The 19,138-nt window shown below is 43.9% G+C and overlaps 2 protein-coding genes across 6 annotated transcripts in view; one reads left to right on the top strand and one right to left on the bottom strand.

Annotated features, from left to right (window-relative positions):
• LOC147097753 (nucleus accumbens-associated protein 1-like) overlaps positions 1-5,302 on the bottom strand; it is a 31,878-nt gene extending 26,576 nt beyond the window's left edge. For both annotated transcript variants that reach the window (XM_085971833.1, XM_085971834.1), the window contains exon 1: positions 5,149-5,302. The gene's annotated coding sequence lies outside the window, so the exon portion shown is untranslated. The remainder of the gene's footprint in view (positions 1-5,148) is intronic.
• A 138-nt stretch (positions 5,303-5,440) lies between these two features.
• Positions 5,441-19,138, top strand: part of trmt1 (tRNA methyltransferase 1) — a 37,969-nt gene continuing 24,271 nt past the window's right edge. The window contains exons 1-3 of one of the 4 annotated variants that reach the window (XM_085971826.1): positions 13,309-13,699; positions 18,831-18,886; positions 18,977-19,110. In XM_085971826.1, the coding sequence (XP_085827952.1) occupies positions 13,461-13,699; positions 18,831-18,886; positions 18,977-19,110 (429 nt within the window). In that variant the 5' untranslated portion in view covers positions 13,309-13,460. Of the gene's footprint in view, positions 5,462-13,308; positions 13,700-18,830; positions 18,887-18,976; positions 19,111-19,138 lie in introns of those variants that run through there. The other 3 variants (XM_085971832.1, XM_085971830.1, XM_085971829.1) reach the window with 3 other exon arrangements.

Below are 19,138 nucleotides of genomic sequence, written 5' to 3'. Positions count from 1 at the left end.
AACTGCCGGACAAACCAGCGCTAATGTTGAAACATACGGAGATTTTGAGCTCCGTATCTGGCAACAAACCCACAGCTTCTAAACAGTCGGCCTTACCTTGCAAGCGTCTCTGTAGCTTAGCAACAGCTTTAGCGAGACCTTGCAGAGCCTGACTGGTGAAAAAAAAGCAACGAAAAGAAAAAAAAACTAACGAAACGGCTCCTGATTTTTGCCGGTGGCTCGAGCATTCCGGACAGTTAACCTCCGGATAAACCAAAGTTTCCTGTACTGACATCTGATTTGATTTGCTACTACCATACAAAAGAAGAAAGTACCGTCTTTCGGATAAGACGTTAAGCCGAGGCCCTGTCTGCTCTCTCAGGTGGACGTAAAAGATCCCATGGCACTATTTTGAAGAGGAGCAGGGGAGTTCTCCTCGGTGTCCTGGCCAACATTTATCCCTCAACCAACATCACTAAAACAGATTATCTGGTTTGTGGGAGCTTGCTGTGTGTAAATTGGCTGCCGCGTTTCCTACATTACAACAGCGACTACACTTCAAAAGTGCTTCATTGGTTGTAAAGCGCTTTGTGGATGTCCCGAGGTGGTGAAAGGCGCTGGAGAAATGCAAGTCTTTCTTTCTCCCTTCAGTGATCGACAATCCAATTCTATCCTCATGACAGGGGAGGGTGGTGGGAGGGAGAAGGTGTCAACGACCCTCTCTTTCACCTCTTGGGAGTCCGCACAAAAACCAAACTCTGGGCTATCTCCCTTTCGTTCCCCCATCCTTCACAGCCCTCTGGGGTAGAGAATTCCAAAGATTCACCACCCTCTGAGGGAAGAAATTCCTCCTCATCTCCGTTTTAAATGGACGACCCCTTATCCTGAAACCACGCCCCCTAGTTCTAGATTCCCCCACGAGGGGAAACATCCTCTCTGCATCTACCCTGTCAAGCCCCCTCAGAATCTTAATAAGAACACAAGAAATAAGGAGGCCAGTGTTAATGGAGCTGTACCCTAGCATGAGTCACAATCTTTGTTTGGGGGGGGGGGGGGGGGGGGAAATCGGAAGGAACAAATAGGGGGAAACACAAGCTTAACATTTTTTTAAACTATTTTTCTACACTTTAAAACAAATTTCAGATGACAAGAAAATTGAACACTGATGCATTATACCATTGTGTCTGCTCTGCGAGAGAGAGCAGGTTCGGAAATCGAATGGAAAGTAGCATTGCAAAGAGGGATATAATTACTAAATGCAATGCTCACAAAGTAAAATAACTATCATGTCACTCACAAGCTGTAGACTGAAGTTTTTCTGTTTTTATTAATTTGGCGTTCAATAAGGCGAGAGGTTTTAGTGCTGGGGAACCGAACAGGTGCCCAGTCTCAGAGTAAGGGGTCAGCCATTTGGGACTGAGATGAGGAGAAATTTCTTCACTCAGAGGGTGGTGAACCTTTGGAATTCTCTACCCCAGAGGGCTGTGGAGGCTCAGTCGTTGAGTATATTCAAGACAGAGATCAATAGATTTTTGAATATTAAAGGGAATCAAGGGATATGGGGATAGTGCAGGAAAGTGGAGATGAGGTAGAAGATCAGCCATGATCTTATTGAATGGCGGAGCAGGCTCGAGGGGACGAATGGCCGACTCCTGCTCCTAATTCTTATGTTCTTCTGTCAGCATTCCCAGGTTGGTACAGGTCAGCTGGCTGCGGAGTGAAGGTAGCTGTATTCTGTCCCAACAGCATGGTTCAGCTCCAACCTCAGAAGGCATCTCCTACTGAACCAATGTGGGAATTCTTTCCATTTCCCACTGGATCAAGCTTGCAGCCTCTTCAGACCAGGCTGCCAGTTTAGTAGCGAGCTTCTACAGTGTGTCCCTGGCCACAAATAACTGAATGGAGGCTTCCCAGACCCATTACAGGCCTGCAGTGGGGACTTCGATCCTGTTGAACTGGGCTGGATTTGAACAGGGATTCTCAGAGGTGAACAGCCATGTCCATCCCACTGTACCACACAAAGCCATTTTCCTATTTTTATTAACAGTTACAGCAATCCCGGAGGCACTGCCTGGCCCATGAGTTGAAAGATAGGCTCACATTTCTAAACAAAATTTCATTCCCGAAGCCCAGCTGTTTTTGTTTCATTGCATTTTGGAAGTACTCCATCTGACCCACAATTTCTACATTGGGATCTCTTCAAATCCCCCAGAATCATACTGTAAAACAAACTCTGCATTGCACACAAATTAACTCTCTTTTAGCAAGTAAAGATATAGCAGCCCTGTTACATGAAAACCTACTTATAAATAACTTGTTAGTGTCTTATAAGAATATAAGAATTAGGAGCAGGAGTCGGCCATTCGGTCCCTCGAGCCTGCTCCGCCATTCAATATACTCACTGGAGTTTAGAAGAATGAGAGGGGATCTCATTGAAACGTATAAATTTCTAACAGGACTAGACAGGCTAGATGCAGGAAGGATGTTCCCGATGGTCAGGGAGTCCAGAACCAGGGGTCACAGTCTAAGGATAAGGGGTAAGCCATTTAGGACAGAAATGAGGAGAAATTTCTTCACCCAGAGAGTGGTGAACCTGTGGAATTCTCTACCACAGAAGGCAGTAGAGGCCAATTCATTAAATATATTCAAGAAGGAGTTGGATATATTTCTTAAGGCTAAAGGGATCAAGTGATATGGGGAGAAAGCAGGGACAGGGTACTGAATTTGGATGATCAGCCATGATTGCATTGAATGGCGGAGCAGACTCGAGGGGCCGAATGGCCTACTCCTGCTCCTATCTTCTATGTTTCAATGAGATCATCTTCTACCTCACCTCCACTTTCCCACCCGATCCCCATATCCCTTGATTCCCTTAATATCCAAAAATTTATCAAACTCTGTCTTGAATATACTCAACGACTGAGCCTCCACAGCCCTCTGGGGTAGAGAATTCCAAAGATTCACCGCCCTCTGAGTGAAGAAATTTCTCCTCATCTCAGTCCTAAATGGCCGACCCCTTATCCTGAGACTGTGACCCCTGGTTCTAGACTCCCCAGCCAGGGGAAACATCCTCCCTGCATCTACCCTGTCAAGTCCTGTAAGAATTTTGTATGTTTCAATAAGATCACCTCTCATTCTTCTAAACTCTAGAGAATATAGGCCTGGTCTACTCAATCTCTCCTCATAGGACAATCCGCCCATCCCAGGAACCAGTCTGGTGAACCTTCGTTGCACTCCCTCTATGGCAAGTGTATCCTTCCAAGGAGACCAAAACTGTACACAATACTCCAGGTGTGGACTCACCAGGGCCCTATATAATTGCAGTAAGATGTCTTTACTCTTATACTCAAATCCTCTTGTAATAAAGGCCAACATACCACTTGCTTTCCTAATTGCTTGCTGTACCTGCCCGTTAACTTTCAGTGATTCGTGTAGAAGGACACCCAGGTCCTCTGAACACCAACATTTCCCAATCTCTACACATAATGAACCACCCACAGCCTCCATTTGTGTTTTGATTTCTGCTAATATTGAACCAATAAATTACAAAAACACACACATTAAATAAATCATTCATTTTCTCATTAAAAAGGACAATGCTGATAACTAAAAACAAGTTTCAACACCATCGTTTTCCTCTCAAATAAAAAAAAATCTCTCCTATTATGAGGACCAGCAGAAGAGAAAAATAAAAAAAAACTGACTTTTAAAACTTTTATAAGTGCAGGTTGGATAGTTTACATAGGATTACATAAGATACAGAAACAAGCCATTCAGCCCATGCTGGCGTTTATGCTCCACTCGAGCCTCCTCCAGTCTTTCCCTCATCTAACTCTATCAGCATAACCCTCGATTCCCTTCACCCTTGTATGCTTGTCCAGCCTCCCCTTAAATGCATCTATACTATTCGCTTCAACCACTCCCTGTGGTAGCGAGTTCCACATTCTCATCACTCTGTGGGTAAAGAAGTTTCTCCTGAATTCCCTATTTGATTTCTTGGTGACTATCTTATATTGACGGCCTCTAGTTTTGCTCTTCCCCACTAGTGGAAACACTGTCTCTGTATCCACTCTATCAAAACCTTTCATAATTTTAAAGACCTCTATTAGGTCAACGCTCAGCCTTTTCTTTTCAAGATAAAAGAGCCCCAGCCTGTTCATCCTTTCCTGATAGGTATAAAGAAAAGACTTGCATTTCTATAGCGCCTTTCACGACCACCAGACGTCCCAAAGCGCTTTACAGCCAAAGTAGTGCTTTCTGATGTGTAGTCGCTGTTGTAATGTAGGAAACGCAGCAGCCAATTTGCGCACAGCAAGCTCCCACAAACAGCAAAGTGATAATGACCCGATAATCTGTTTTTGCTATGTTAATCGTGGAATAAATATTGGCCAGAACACCAGAGAGAACTCCACTGCTCATCTTCAAAGTAGTGTAATGGGATCGTTTACGTCCACCGGAGAGAGCAGACGGGGCCTCGGTTTAAAGTCTCATCCGAAAGACGGCACCTCCGACAGTGCAGCACTCCCTCAGCACTGCACTGGGAGTGTCAGCCTGGATTATGTGCGCTCCAGCCCCTGGAGCGGCACCACCTTCTGACCCAGAGGCGAGCAAGAGTGTGCCACCCACTGAGGCGGACACTGTGGCTCAGTTGGTAGTGCTGCACGCCCTCGCATTGGTGGCATCACCTGCTAATATCCAAGCGACAAATCACAAAAACACACTCTTAAGCAAATCCCCCATTTTCTCATTTTTTTAAAAAAAGGACAACCCTGATAACGAAAAACAAGTTTTAACCCTCTAAAATTGAGGGGGGGGGGGGTGTGAACGAGGAGCAGGAAAAAACAAGTTTTAGAAGTCATAGCTTTTTTTTTTTAAAGTACAAGTTGGACAGTTTGGTGCAGTTTTTAAGTTTTGTTGCTATCCAGAGGCCCCCATCCCCCCAACACACAGAGTCTGCACACATCCCCATAGAGACAAACACACACAAAGGGGGAGGAGAGAGAGGGGGGATTTAAACAAGGGGAGGGGGGGCAATAACATTTAAAAGCTCAGAGTATGCAACAAGGGATGTGGGGGGGAAGGGGGTTCAAGAAATCCTTGTTGCAGGTTGGGAAGAGCAATGCACAAAAGAAAAGGGGGTGTTGGGGGTGAAGGGCTGAGCACACTCACCCCCCAGTAGTCCAGCAGTGCTTGCAGCCAGAACCCTAGCAGCACCAGCCGCCGCCATTCATTGTCAGGACAGCCAGCGCCTTAGCAACCGAGCGCCGAGCCACTCCAACTCCGCCGAGCGCCGAGCGACTCGATCCAGGTTCCCCCTGGCAACCCCGCCCACTGACGTCACACCAACTGGGCGGGAGGGAGGGAGAGGTCACTTCCCGTCGGGCCGTGCGGCCTCACAGCGCAAGATGGCGGCCCCCAGCAACAGAGAGGCTGCAGGCAGAGTGTGAGTGGAAAGCTAGTGCACTGCTTCACCGTTCAAAAGGTGGGCCCTTCGACTGGTCTCAAATATTGATTCCATATTTTACATTTCTTTTAACTTGGTTCTATATTTTTAATTTTAAATGTTTTCAAACATTCTATATTTTTATTTTTAAATATTGTTTTAAATTTTAAATGTTTACAAACATTCTATATTAATTTTAAATATTCTCTTTAATTTTAAATGTTTACAAATATTAATATATTTTAACTTTTCAAATATTCTATTTTTAATGTTTTCAAATTCTATTTTCAATGTTTTCAAATATTCTATTTTTAACGTTTTCAAATATTCTATTTTTAATGTTTTCAAATATTAATTCTATATTAAATGTCTTCACTTAATTCTATATTTTTAATTCTAAATGTTTTCAGATATTCTATTTTTAATTTTGAATGTTTACAAATATTTTATTTTTAATTATAAATGTTTTCAAATATTCTGCTTTTAATTTTAAATGTTTACATTAATTCTATATTTTAACTTCAGATAGTTCATTTTTAATTTTTAATGTTTACAAATATTAATTCTACATTTTAACTTTTAAAATTAAAATGGACTATTTGAAATGTTTACAAATATTAATTCTACATTTGAACTTTTCAAATAGTCTATTTTTAATTTTAAATGTCTTCAAATATTAATTCCATATTTTTAATTTTAACTTTTCAAATATTATCTAGTTTTAATTTCTGTTAACTTAATTCTATATTTTTAATTTAGCTGGTTTCAAATATGAATTCTATATTTTTAATTTGAAATGTTTTCAAATATTAATTCTATATTTTAACTTTTCAAATATATATTTAATTTTAAATGTCAAATAATTCTATATTTTAACTTTTCAAATTTTATTTTTAATTTGAAATGTTTTCAAATAATTCTATATTTTAACTTTTCAAATTAATTCTATTTTTAATTTCTTTTAATGGTTTCTAATATTAATTCTATATTTTATATTTCTTTTAACTTGTTTTTATATTTTTAATTTCTTTTAAATGTTTTCAAATATTAATTACACCGGATATACGGCACAGAAACAGGCCATTCGGCCCAACCAGTCCATGCCGGCGATTATGCTCCACTCGAGCCTCCTCCCGTCTTTCCTCATCTAACTCTATCAGTATAACCCTCTATTCCCTTCTCCTTCATATGCTTGTCCAGCCTCCCCTTAAATGCATCTATACTATTCGCTTCAACCACTCCCTGTGGTAGCGAGTTCCACATTCTCACCACTCTCTGGGTAAAGAAGTTTCTTCTGAATTCCCTATTTGATTTCTTGGTGACTATCTTATATTGACGGCCTCTAGTTTTGCTCTTCCCCACAAGTGGAAACATTCTCTCTGTATCTACATTATCAAAACCTTTCATAATTTTAAAGACCTCTATTAGGTCACCTCTCAGCCTTTTTTCAAAAGAAAAGAGACCCAGCCTGTTGCCTGTTCATCCTTTCCTGATATGTATACCCTCACATTTCTGGTATCATCCTTGTAAATCTTCTCTGCACCCTCTCCAGTGCCTCTATATCCTTTTTATAATATGGCGGCCAGAACTGTACGCAGTACTCCCAAGTGTGGTCTAACCAAGGTTCGATACAAGTTTAGCATAACTTCCCTACTTTTCAATTCTATCCCTCTAGAAATAAACCCTAGTGCTTGGTTTGCTTTTTTTATGGCCTTGCTAACCTGTATCGATACTTTGTGATTTGTGTATTTGCACTCCAAGATCCCTTTGCTCCTCTACCCCATTTAGATTCTTATTTTCCAAGTAATATGTGACCTCCTTATTTTTCTTACCAAAACACCATTTATCTGTGTTGAACTTCATTTGACAATTATTTACCCATTCTGCAAGTTTATTAATGTCTTCTTGTAACTTGTTGCAGTCCTCCTCAGTATTGACTATCCCCCCTCTGAATATGGCGTCATCCACAAATTTAGAAATTGTGTTTTTGATTCCAAAGTCTAAATCGTTAATGTAAATTGTGAACAACAGTGGTCCCAGCACTGATCCTTGTGGAACACCACTACCCACCTTCTGCCACTGTGAATAGCTACCCTTTACTCCTACTCTCTGCTTTCTGTCCTGAAGCCAGCCAGCAATCCACTCTGCTACTTGCCCCCTGACTCCGCATTCTCTGACCTTGTTCATCAGTCTATTATGGGGTACCTTATTGGAGGCCTTTTGAAAATCCAGATAAATTACATCTACTGTATTATCCTTGTCTACTCTCTCTTACCTCTACAAAAAATTCAGTTAGGTTGGTCAAGCAAGACTTTCCCTTTTGAAATCCATGCTGACTATTTATTATTATATTTTTGGTTTCTAGATGTTCTTCCATTTTCTCCCTTAGCAGGGATTCCATTATTTTTCCTACCACCGATGTTAAGCTGACTGGCCTATAGTTCCCTGGACACGTTCTATCTCCCTTCTTAAATATAGGTATCACGTTAGCTATCCGCAGTCCTCTGGCACTACACCTTTTTCTAACGAGTTACTAAATATGTGCAGTAATGCATCTGCAATCTCTACCTTAGATTCTTTTAAAATGCGCTGATGTAATCTGTCCAGACCAGGGGTTTTATCCTCTTTGAGTTTCATTAGTTTATTTAATATATCTCCTCGTTTTATTTTAAATGCAGTTATCTCATTATTAGTCTCATCATCTGATGTCATCTCCACCTGTCCTATCTCCCTGGTAAATACTGAAGCAAAGTAATTATTTAATATTTCTGCTCTCGGCCAACTTCCTTTTCTGGCTCCCATGTTAGCTGATATTGTTAACGGTTCTCTCTCCTTGGGTACTGTCTCCCTCTCCCTCAAATCTGCCGTCATCACCCCTCTCCTCAAAAAACCAACCCTTGATCCCGCCATCCTTGCAAATTACCGCCGCATCTCCAACCTCCAAGTCCTTGAACGTGTTGTCGCCTCCCAAATCCGTGCCCATCTTTCCCGCAATTCCATGTTTGAATCCCTCCAATCAGGTTTCCGCCCTTGCCACAGTACCAAAACGGCTCTCATCAAAGTCACAAATGACATCCTTTGTGACTGTGACAAAAGTAAACAATCCCTCCTCGTCCTCCTTGACTTGTCTGCAACCTTTGACACGGCTGACCACTCCATCCTTCTCCCAACGCCTCTCCACCGTCGTCCAGCTGGGTGGGACTGCACTCGCCTGGTTTCATTCTTATCTATCTAATCATAGCCAGAGAATCATTTGCAACGGCCTCTCTTCCCTCTCACATCGTTACCTCTGGTGTCCCCCGAGGATCTATCCTTGGCCTCCTCCTATTTCTCATCTACACGTTGCCCCTTGGCAACATCATCCAAAAACACAGCATCAGTTTCCACATGTACACTGACGACACCCAGCTCTACCTCACTACCTCTTCTTTCAACCCTTCCACGATCTCTAAATTGTCAGACTGCTTGTCCGACATACAGTTCTGGATGAGCAAAGATTTTCTTCAATTAAATATTGGGAAGACCGAAGCCATTGTTTTCAGTCCCCGCCACAAACTCCGTTCCCGAGCCACTGACTCCATCCCTCTCCCTAACATCTGTCTGAGGCTGAACCACACTGTTCGCAACCTTGGTGCCATATTTGACCTTGAAATGAGCTTCCGACCACATACCCACAGTATGACAAAGATCGCCTACTTCCACCTCCATAACATCGCCCGTCTCCGCCCTTGCCTCAGTTTATCCGCTGCTAAAACCCTCTTCCATGCCTATGTTACCTCTAGACTGGACTATTCCAACGCACTCCTGGCTGGCCTCCCACATTCCACCCTATGTAAATTTGAGGTCATCCAAAACTCGGCTGCCTGTGTCCTAACTCGCACCAAGTCCCATTCGCCCATCACCTCTGTGCTCGCTGACCTACATTGGCTCCCGGTTAAGCAACGCCTCAATTTCAAAATTCTCATCCTTGTTTTCAAATCCCTCCATGGCCTCGCCCCTCCCTGTCTCTGTAATCTCCTCTAGCCCCACAACCCTCCCGAGATATCTGCGCTCCTCTAATTCTGGCCTCTTGACCATCCCTGATTATAATCGCTCCACCATTGGCGGCCGTGCCTTCTGTTGCCGAGGCCCTAAGCTCTGGAATTCCCTCCCTAAACCTCTCCGCCTCTCTACCTCTCTCTCCTCCTTTAAGACGCTCCTTAAAACCTACCTCTTTGACCAAGGTTTTGGTCACCTGCCCTGATTTATCCTTATGTGGCTTGGTGTCAAAAATGTGTTGTCTTAAAATACTCCTGTGCAGAGCCTTGGGATGTTTTACTACGTTAAAGGCACTATATAAACACAAGTTGTTGTTGTTGTTGCCTGTGGTATTATCCTGTCCATCCCTTAGTGGCCCTATTCCCATCCCGACCTTCCTTTTTATATTTATGTGCCTGTAAAATATTTTACTATTTTGTTTTATGTTCCTTAATAATTTAATTTCATAGTTCCCCTTTGCCTTCCTAAGTAATAGTTTTTTGACTTCACTCCTAATCGCTTCGTATTCTCTCTTGTCGTGCTCTCCCTTGCTGCCCGTGTACTTAATGTAGGCCTCTTTCCTTACACTCAACTTTTTCCTTATGGCTTTATTCATCCATGGAGTCTCATTATTGTTTAGTTTGTTCTTGATTTTTAGAGAAAAGTATTTTTCCTGCACTCTGTGGAACACTGTTTTAAATGTTTCCCATTGCTGTTCTATATCATTGTTTGCCAATATTGTTGCCCATTTTATTTTCCGAAGTTCTATTCTCAGCTCCTCAAAATCAGCTTTTCTCCAATCTATTACCCTGGTCTTTGTCATACTTGCGTCTTTCTCAATTATTATCTTATACTTATGTCTTTTTCAATTATTATCTTATACTTATGTCTTTCTCAATTATTATCTTATACTTATGTCTTTTTCAATTATTATCTTAAAGCGTATTATATTATGGTCATTATTGCCTAGATGTTCCCCTACTTTAACTTCTCTTAACTGCTCTGGTTCATTCCCCATTACTAGATCCAATAGCGAATCCTCCCTTGTTGGGCTTTTTACATATTGGGTTAGAAAGAAGTCCTGTCGACATTGTAGGAACTCCATTCCCTTATCCCCTTTACCTACCTTTTCTGTCCAATTAATATCGGGGTAGTTGAAATCCCCCATGATTATTATTCTATGTTTTTTGCTAATTTCCCTAATTTGTCTGCATATTTCTTCCTCCACCTCCCTTCCACTATTAGGTGGTCTGTAGACTATGCCTATTAGTGTGATTGATCCTTTATTATCTTTTATTTCTATCCATATTAATTCTATATTAATTTCTTTTAACTTAATTCTATATTTTTAATTTATCTCAATGGTTTCAAATTACAGTAATTCTATTTTTAATTTTAAATGTTTTCAAATAATTCTATTTTAACTTTTCAAATATTAATTCTATATTTAATATGGAAAAAATGAATCTAGGTGGGGTAGAGAAGCAAAGGGATCTCGGAGTACAAATACACAAATCACTGAAAGCAGTGACACAGGTTAACAATAATAATAATAATCAACTTTTATTGTCATTGTTAGTGCACAAGTGCAGTACAACGAAATGTAGGCTTGCGGCTCCCGAGAGTGTACATTTAGATTAAGACATTTAAACATTCAACATACATTTGGCTTGTAATACATTAACATAAACATAACCATAATAAAGTGCATTGGCAGATGTGCAGGCTTTAGAGTTTATTTGTGGAGCAAACCAAGCACAAGGGTTTATTTCTAGAGGGATAGAATTGAAAAGTAGGGAAGTTATGCTAAACCTGTATCGAACCTTGGTTAGACCACACTTGGAGTACTGCGTACAATTCTGGTCGCCATATTATAAAAAGGATATAGAGGCACTGGAGAGGGTGCAGAGAAGATTTACAAGGATGATCCCAGAAATGTGAGGGTATACATATCCGGAAAGGATGAACAGGCTGGGTCTCTTTTCTCTTGAAAAGAGAAGGCTGAGGGGTGACCTAATAGAGGGCTATAAAATTATGAAAGGTTTTGATAGAGTGGATACAGAGAGAATGTTTCCACTTGTGGGGAAGAACAAAACTAGAGGCCGTCAATATAAGATAGTCACCAAGAAATCCAATAGGGAATTCAGAAGAAACTTCTTTACCCAGAGAGTGGTGAGAATGTGGAACTCGCTACCACAGGGAGTGGTTGAGGCGAATAGTATAGATGCATTTAAGGGGAGGCTGGACAAGTACATGAGGGAGAAGGGAATAGAGGGTTACGCTGATAGAGTTAGATGAGGAAAGACGGGAGGAGGCTCAAGTGGAGCATAAACGCCGGCATGGACTGGGTGGGCCAAATGGCCTGTTTCTGTGTCGTATATCCTGTGTAAAGTCTGACCTATGCTGCATGTCCTGCTGAGTATTTCCAGTATTTCCTGTTACTATATGCATTTTTTTCCTGTTTATTTCTTCCTGTCATGCCATTTTGTTTGTCACACCTGAATCTTGCCTTTAAACCATGTGTAACTATAAAGGAGAAATTGTTGCAGGGCTATGGGGACAGGAGGAGGGTGGAACTAATTGGATAGCCCTACCAGGCATGATGGGCTGAATGGCCTTCTCCTGTGCTGTGTGATTCAATGTATGCTTACCTCCTAGCTCCCATTCCAGGGTAGGCGGGGCTCTGCTCACCAGCTCAGATCTACTTGGCCTCTTCTGGCTCCCGTTACTGCTAAGAAATAATAGGGGGATAATCTTTAGAGAATCCCACCTCCTTGTAATGCAAACCTGTGTGCCCAGCAGTGACTGAGAGCCACGTTAAGTTGGTTAAGCGCTTCTAAAAAGGCAAATAACACGTTTCTAGCTTTCTGCTGGAGACTTTGTTTAGTTTTTTAAAATCTTTTGGGTAAGTAGGGTATTCTCTTTCACACCTCTCCTGCTCCCACATTTGCCAAGTACCCGTGCCTAAATCTCCATTCCTGCCCTCTGCACCTCTGCCTTTCCTCCTGCTCCGTGCTAAGAGCTGCTCCTCCCCACATACTCAGTGCATCTGTGCCTCGCCCTCAGGCCCCATCACCTCTCTCACTCCCCAGCTCTATCCCCTCCCGCTGTCCTGTTCTCCGCCTCGACCTGCAAGCTCCTACACGGGGCTCCCACACCACACGACCAACCTCCTAATGTTATTTAGCCACTGCACGGTATTAGGACAGGCAGCCAACCTCCTACCTTTCTGCAATCTCTTCCCTACCCTCTTCCTCTGTATTCGGGTAACATTAACTGATGCTAATAATCTGGGGAAACTGCAGCATCGTGCCGGTGAAAAGTTGCTGAGTGGCATTGGGACATGAAATTGGAAGAAGGAATAAAGTGCCATTTGGATTAGTGTCCATTTTCTCTCGGACCTCAAACATTGAACTTCTGCTGTTTGAATGAGACATTAAACCGCGGCCCCGTCTGCCCCCTCGGGCCGATGTGAAAGATCCCACGGCCACCATTGGAAGAAAAGCAGGGGGGAGTTCTCCCCGGTGTCCTGGGGCCAATATTTATCCCTTCACCAACATCACTAAAACAGATTATCTGGTCATTGTCACATTGCTGTTTGTGGGAGCTTGCTGTGCGCAAATTGGCTGCTGTGTTTCCTACATTACAACAGTGACTCCACTTCAAAAGTATTTCATTGGCTGTGAAGCGCTTTGGGACGTCCTGAGATTGTGAAAGGGGCTATAGAAATGCAAGTTCTTCCCATTCCTTTTACTTTAAGGGAATATAAATGCTCGTTGCTGATGTTATATTTAAGATCTTGTCCCCTACAGTATTTCATTCTAATTTTTCTCTAATGTATTATTCTTTGCTTTCCCCAGAGTTGAATGACCACGGGTTGAATTCTTGCTTTACGCTGGCGAGCAACGTGTTCCAGGTCAGATATTTAATTCACCGCACTCTGAGTACGGTCAGGGTTGCGGCGAGGAGAGCAGTACGGGCAGAGTCTCTCCTTCACGTTACCGCAGGGGAACGCCGCGCGATGGAAACGGGAGAGGAGTCGCAGGCAGAGCCAGACCTGACGTGCAGAAGCAATGGTGGTGATCAGTGCCACAATGTCAGTCTTTTGGAGGCTGCATCGGACCCTTTGCCAAATAGTGAAACATCCCCAGGGATTAAGAATGGGGAGACAGTTATAAATGAGGGGAAGGCAGAGATTATCTTCCCCAGTGCCAATGAAGTATTTTACAATCCTGTGCAGGAGTTCAACCGTGATCTAACGTAAGTACTGGAGCTCTGGACATGTGTTAACATCGAGAGCCTCACTATCCGAACCCTGATTAAACTGTTACAAAGGACTAAGGTTAAATGTTCTTTTGCTCTCGTTTTTCTTTCAGTTATTTTTAAATAGCGAGCTCTACTGACATTGTAGATATTGAGTTTGCAGGATCACTGCGGGCCAGTTTCAGAAAGCTGAATTACTGCACACAGTTGGTGCCAAATAGTCCCCAGTTTGTGGCTGTATTTCTGCCGTTATAAGTTCTGATCTTGGTCGTCACTTGTCCAAGCCAATAGGCCCCTCACGAAGTCGCTGAGCTTTACTTGTTGAATGGATTTATTTGTTGAGGGTATGGTAGCATAGTGGTTATGTCACTGGGCTAGTAATCCAGAGGCCTGGACTAATGATCCGGAGACGTGAGTTCAAATCCCACCACGGTAGCTGGGGAATTTAAATTCAGTTCATTAAATAAATCTGGAATAAAAAGTAATGTGACCGTCGTAAAAACCCATCTGGTTCACTAATGTCTTTTAGGGAAGGAAATCTATCGCCCTTACCCGGTCTGGCCTATATGTGACTCCAGACCCACAGCAATGTGGATGACTCTTAACTGCTCCTCTGAAATGGCCCAGCAAGACACTCAGTTGTACCAAACACCGCTACTAAGAAGTACTGCAGCGGTTCAAGAAGGGGGCTCCCCACCACCTTCTCGAGGGCAATTAGGGATGGGCAGTAAACGACACCCACATCCTGTGAATGAATAAAAAAATAAATAAACTTGGAGTTCTTTTGAACCGTTTTTAAAAGGGTCTTTCAATGTTCCCTTGAAATGTGCCGCGCGGCGGATGCGCGGTATCTTCCAGCGGCACAGCTGGTGAGCGGCCTGTGCGGGACCTCCCGATCGATACGCAGCTTAGGGGGAACGTTAGTCTCTTTATACAAAGTAACATTCAGATACTGAACTCTTGAGCAGACACCAGTGTTTGACTCGTGCAATTTGCTTCCGATCGGATCCTCATTATTCATTTGCGGGGTCTGGTATCCCTTGTCTTGGGAGGATGGGATCGGGGGTGAAGAGGAAGGCTGTGTATTTCTACAAGCTAGATCAAGGATGGTGCCATACGTTGTCTCGGGTCAGGTGCACCGTGGGCTGGATGCAGACTAAAGCTCTGCCCTCTTTGTAGATGGAAGTGTAAAATAGTTTAAATCTCAACTGTGTCACTGGGGCGAGTTACCAGAACAAGTTAGATTTATAAACAGGGGTCTTTCATGGAACAATGTGAGGGAAAACTTTTTTACACAGCGAGTGGTGAGGACCTGGAATTTGCTGCCGACGGAAGTGTTGGAAGCGGAGACACTCAATGTTTTCAACGGGAGACTGGCTAGGCATGTGAGGGAAATATACTTGTAGGGCTACGGGGATAGAGCGGGAGAGTGGGACTGACTGGATTGCTCTACAGAGAGCCAGCACAGACTTGATGGGCTGAATGGCCTCCTTCTGTGCCGTTATGACTCTATGAATAGGTCCCGAGGTGCTTCACGGAGAGCAGTGAGCACTGAGCAGCAAGCAGAAGTAGTTGGGGACATGACAGAAAGCAAAGTCAGTGAGGAAAGTTGAGAGAGGTAGCGGGACAGAAAGGTTGAGGAAGAGAATGAGTGCACGGGGCAGTGGTGGATGAAGGCTCAGCTGATGGTGGGGGCAAGCTGGGACAGAAGGAGCAGCCTGGGTCGTGGGACAAGGCCCTGCAAGGAACTGAAGATTAATGAGGATTTTAAAGTGGTCAATAGTTGTCCTGCTGTCATTGCAGACTCTTGAGAGGTTGTTTCCCCTCGCTGGAGAGTCTAGAACTAGGGGGCACAGTCTCAGGATAAGGGGTCGGCCATTTTAGGACTGAGATGAGAAATTTCTTCACTCAGAGGGCGGTGAATCTTTGGAATTCTCTACCCCAGAGAGCTGTGGAGGCTCAGTCGTTGAGTATATTCAAGACAGAGATTCTAAGGGAATCAAGGGATATGGAGATCGGGCGGGAAAGTGGAGTTGAGGTAGAAGATCAGCCATGATCTTATTGAATGGCGGAGCAGGCTCGAGGGGCCGTATGGCCGACTCCTGCTCCTATATCTTAAGTTCCAGGACACCCCATGAGCATAGAGGAGGTCTGCAGCCAGGAAGCCTTTATGGTGACTGTTGATGTATTCTCCAGGGAAACCAGAAAAGAGGGCAGAGGAGAAAATAACTGTGAGAGAGAGAGGGGGGTTACTTACAGCACTGTCACTCAATAAATAAACCAATCCTGGGCTCCCTGATGGTTCAGGAGGTCCTCCGTTTCAGCTCTGTGCTGTTATCCAGTCTCTGGGTGTAATGCAGCAATAGGCCTCAACAATCCAGGGCTTGGTCGGGGTGAAACGACCAGGGTTCCTGTCCCGATTGCTGTCCGGCGCCTCTGGTTGGGAAATGTGCACATGGGGAGGGGGGTCGGGGTTGGCTGTCGCACCCTGCCATAGCCTTCCAGCATTTGGGAATGAGACTTGTCAAAAAAAGACAAAAGAACTGATGTGAGGATCCCCCTTTTTGGGACCTCTATTCCAAATGATTTGACATTGACCAGTAGTAGTAGCAGTGAGTGAAACACAAGCAAGGATTAATACAATTGCTGAAGTTTAAGCAGCAGTTTACAAGGTACAGTGAAGAGCTCTACTACCCTGTTATTCCTTGGGTAAAAGAAAGTTGTCTGCACCCTCTGGCCCGTCTCCACCTCCGCGTGTCTCCCTGAATTTACCGAACTCGACTTCAATCTTCTAAACTGAAGCAATGCTGGGGTCCCCTTCTTCTACCATTACTTTCAATTCAAACCGATGGACCTCTCACTGGCTGACACTTAACTCTCCTTTCTGTCTCCATAGGGTCTCTCATGTCACCTGACCTTACCCAGACCTTCCCTTTGTTTTTTGTATTTCTTCACTAATGGTGTTAGGGAAATTGACGGGATTGAAGGCCGATAAATCCCCAGGGCCTGATGGTCTACATCCTAGGGTACTTAAGGAAGTGGCCCTAGAAATAGTAGTTGCATTGCTGGTCATCTTCCAACATTCGATAGACTCTGGAACAGTACCCATGGATTGGAGGGTAGCTAATGTAACCCCACCATTCAAAAAAGGTGGTAGAGAGAAAACGGCGAATTATAGACCAGTAAGCCTGACACCGGTAGTGGGGAAAATGCTAGAGTCCATTATAAAAGATGTAATAGCAGAGCACTTGGAAAACAGTGACAGGATCGGACAAAGTCAGCATGGATTTACAAAAGGTAAATCATGCTTGACTAATCTACTGGAATTTTTTGAGGATGTAACTGGTAAAATAGATAAGGGAGAACCAGTGGATGTGGTGTATTTGGACTTTCAGAAGGCTTTCGATAAGGTCCTGCATAAGAGATTAGCGTGTAAAGTTAATTGGGGTTAAGGTACTGACTTGGATAGAGAACTGGTTGGCAGACAGGAAGCAAAGAGTTGGAATAAATGGGTCTTTTTCCGAGGGAACTAGATGTAATATCTCCAAGTTTGCAGACGACACAAAGCTGGGTGGGCGTGTGTGTTGTGAGGAGGATGCCGAGAAACTCCAGTATGATTTGGACAGGTTGGGTGATATAGCAGATGCAGTATAATGTGGATAAATGCGAGATTATCCACTTTGGTGGCAAAAACAGGAAGGCAGATTATTATCTGAAGGGCAATAGATTGGGAGAAGGGGAAGTGCAACGAGACCTGGGTGTCCTTGTGCACCAGTCGCTGAAGGTACACATGCAGGTGCAGCAGGCGGTTAAGAAGGCAAATAGTATGTTGGCCTTCATAGCGAGAGGATTCGAGTACAGGAATAAGGATGTCTTGCTGCAGTTGTACAGGGCCTTGGTGAGACCACACCTTGAGTATTGTGTGCAGTTTTGGTCGCCTTATCTGAGGAAGGATGTTCTTGCCATGGAGGGAGTGCAGCGAAGATTCACCAGACTGATTCCTGGGATGGCAAGAATGACGTATGAGGAGAGATTGGGTCGATTGGGCTTATATTTGCTGGAGTTTAGAAGAATGAGAGGGGACCTCATTGAAACTTATAAAATTCTAACAGGACTAGACAGACTAGATGCAGGAAGGATGTTCCCGATGGCCGGGGAGTCCAGAACCAGGAGTCACAGTCTAAGGATAAGGGTGAAGCCATTTAGGACTGAGATGAGGAGGAATTTCTTCACCCAGAGAGTGGTGAATCTGTGGAATTCTCTACCACAGAAGGCAGTTGAGGCCAATTCATTAAATATATTCAAGAAGGAGTTAGATATATTTCTTAAGGCTAAAGGGATCCAGGGATACGGGGAGAAAGCAGGGACAGGGTACTGAGTTTGGATGATCAGCCATGATCTCATTGAATGGCGGAGCAGGCTCGAGGGGCCGAATGGCCTGCTCCTGCTCCTATCTTCTATGTTTCACAGCAGTTAAAACTATTTCAAGACCTTTGGTCGAAGGATTAGAGGGGAGTTGAGAATTTTTCTCACCCAGAGGGTGGTGGGAGTCTGGAACTCACTGCCTGAAAGGGTGGTAGAGGCAGAAACCCTCATCACGTTTAAAAAGTACTTGGATATGCACTTGAAGTGCCGTAACCTGCAGGGCTACGGACCAAGAGCTGGAAAGTGGGATTAGGCTGAATAGCTCTTTGTTGACTGGCGCAGACACGATGGGCCGAATGGCCTTCTGTGCTGTATATATCTGATTCTAACCTTGGTTCTGCACGTTCTTCTCTATCTGTCTGGTTTCTATGTCGTTATCAGTCTAGTTCTTGCTACGGTTGAGCAGTTCCCTGCCCTTTTCCAGGGTGCTGCTGCAATGTTTTCAGTGTACCATTGCTCGTCTAGTTTTTATTTTCGCTAAGCTGGTTACTTTGCCTTGTAAGCTAATTATGATTGTCTTCATATATATAAAAGTATTAATAATCAAAAGGATGAGATCTTGCACTGCTTGTTTGAGGTATTGGAGGGCTGCAGGCCTCAGTGGCGCTGTACCCCAGCAGGAGTCGCGCCCTTGAGGACTGGCGGTGAGGGGAGGGTTGAAGCACGCGCTGCAGTAATTGCCGCTCTGTGTTCTCTCTCCTAGATGTGCCGTCGTCACAGAGTTTGCTCGTGAGCAACTGCTGGCCAAGGGGATTCGAGGTGAGTGGAATTCACCTCGGGACATCGCTTGTTTAACGGGGGTGTTGTAAGCAGAGACGGTGCTAACCAGCCTTGAAATATTTTGCACAGTGCTGGTCCCCGGAGAACAGGAAAGGCAGAAGCTTATCGTGGACCTGACGGAGAGCGAAAGCCCTGGGACCGCAGCGGCAACGGGAGATGCACCAGTGGTAAAGAAAACGGCCAGCGTGGGAGAGAAATGTGAGGTGAAGCAGTCCTCGCTTAGCCTGTTCC

The sequence above is a fragment of the Somniosus microcephalus genome, chromosome 31, assembly GCF_052327205.1.
Source record: "Somniosus microcephalus isolate GS21.2 chromosome 31, FLI_Smic_1.0, whole genome shotgun sequence".
In the NCBI taxonomy this organism is placed as follows: Eukaryota; Metazoa; Chordata; class Chondrichthyes; order Squaliformes; family Somniosidae; genus Somniosus; species Somniosus microcephalus.
This window is presented reverse-complemented; position numbering and strand designations above follow the sequence as displayed.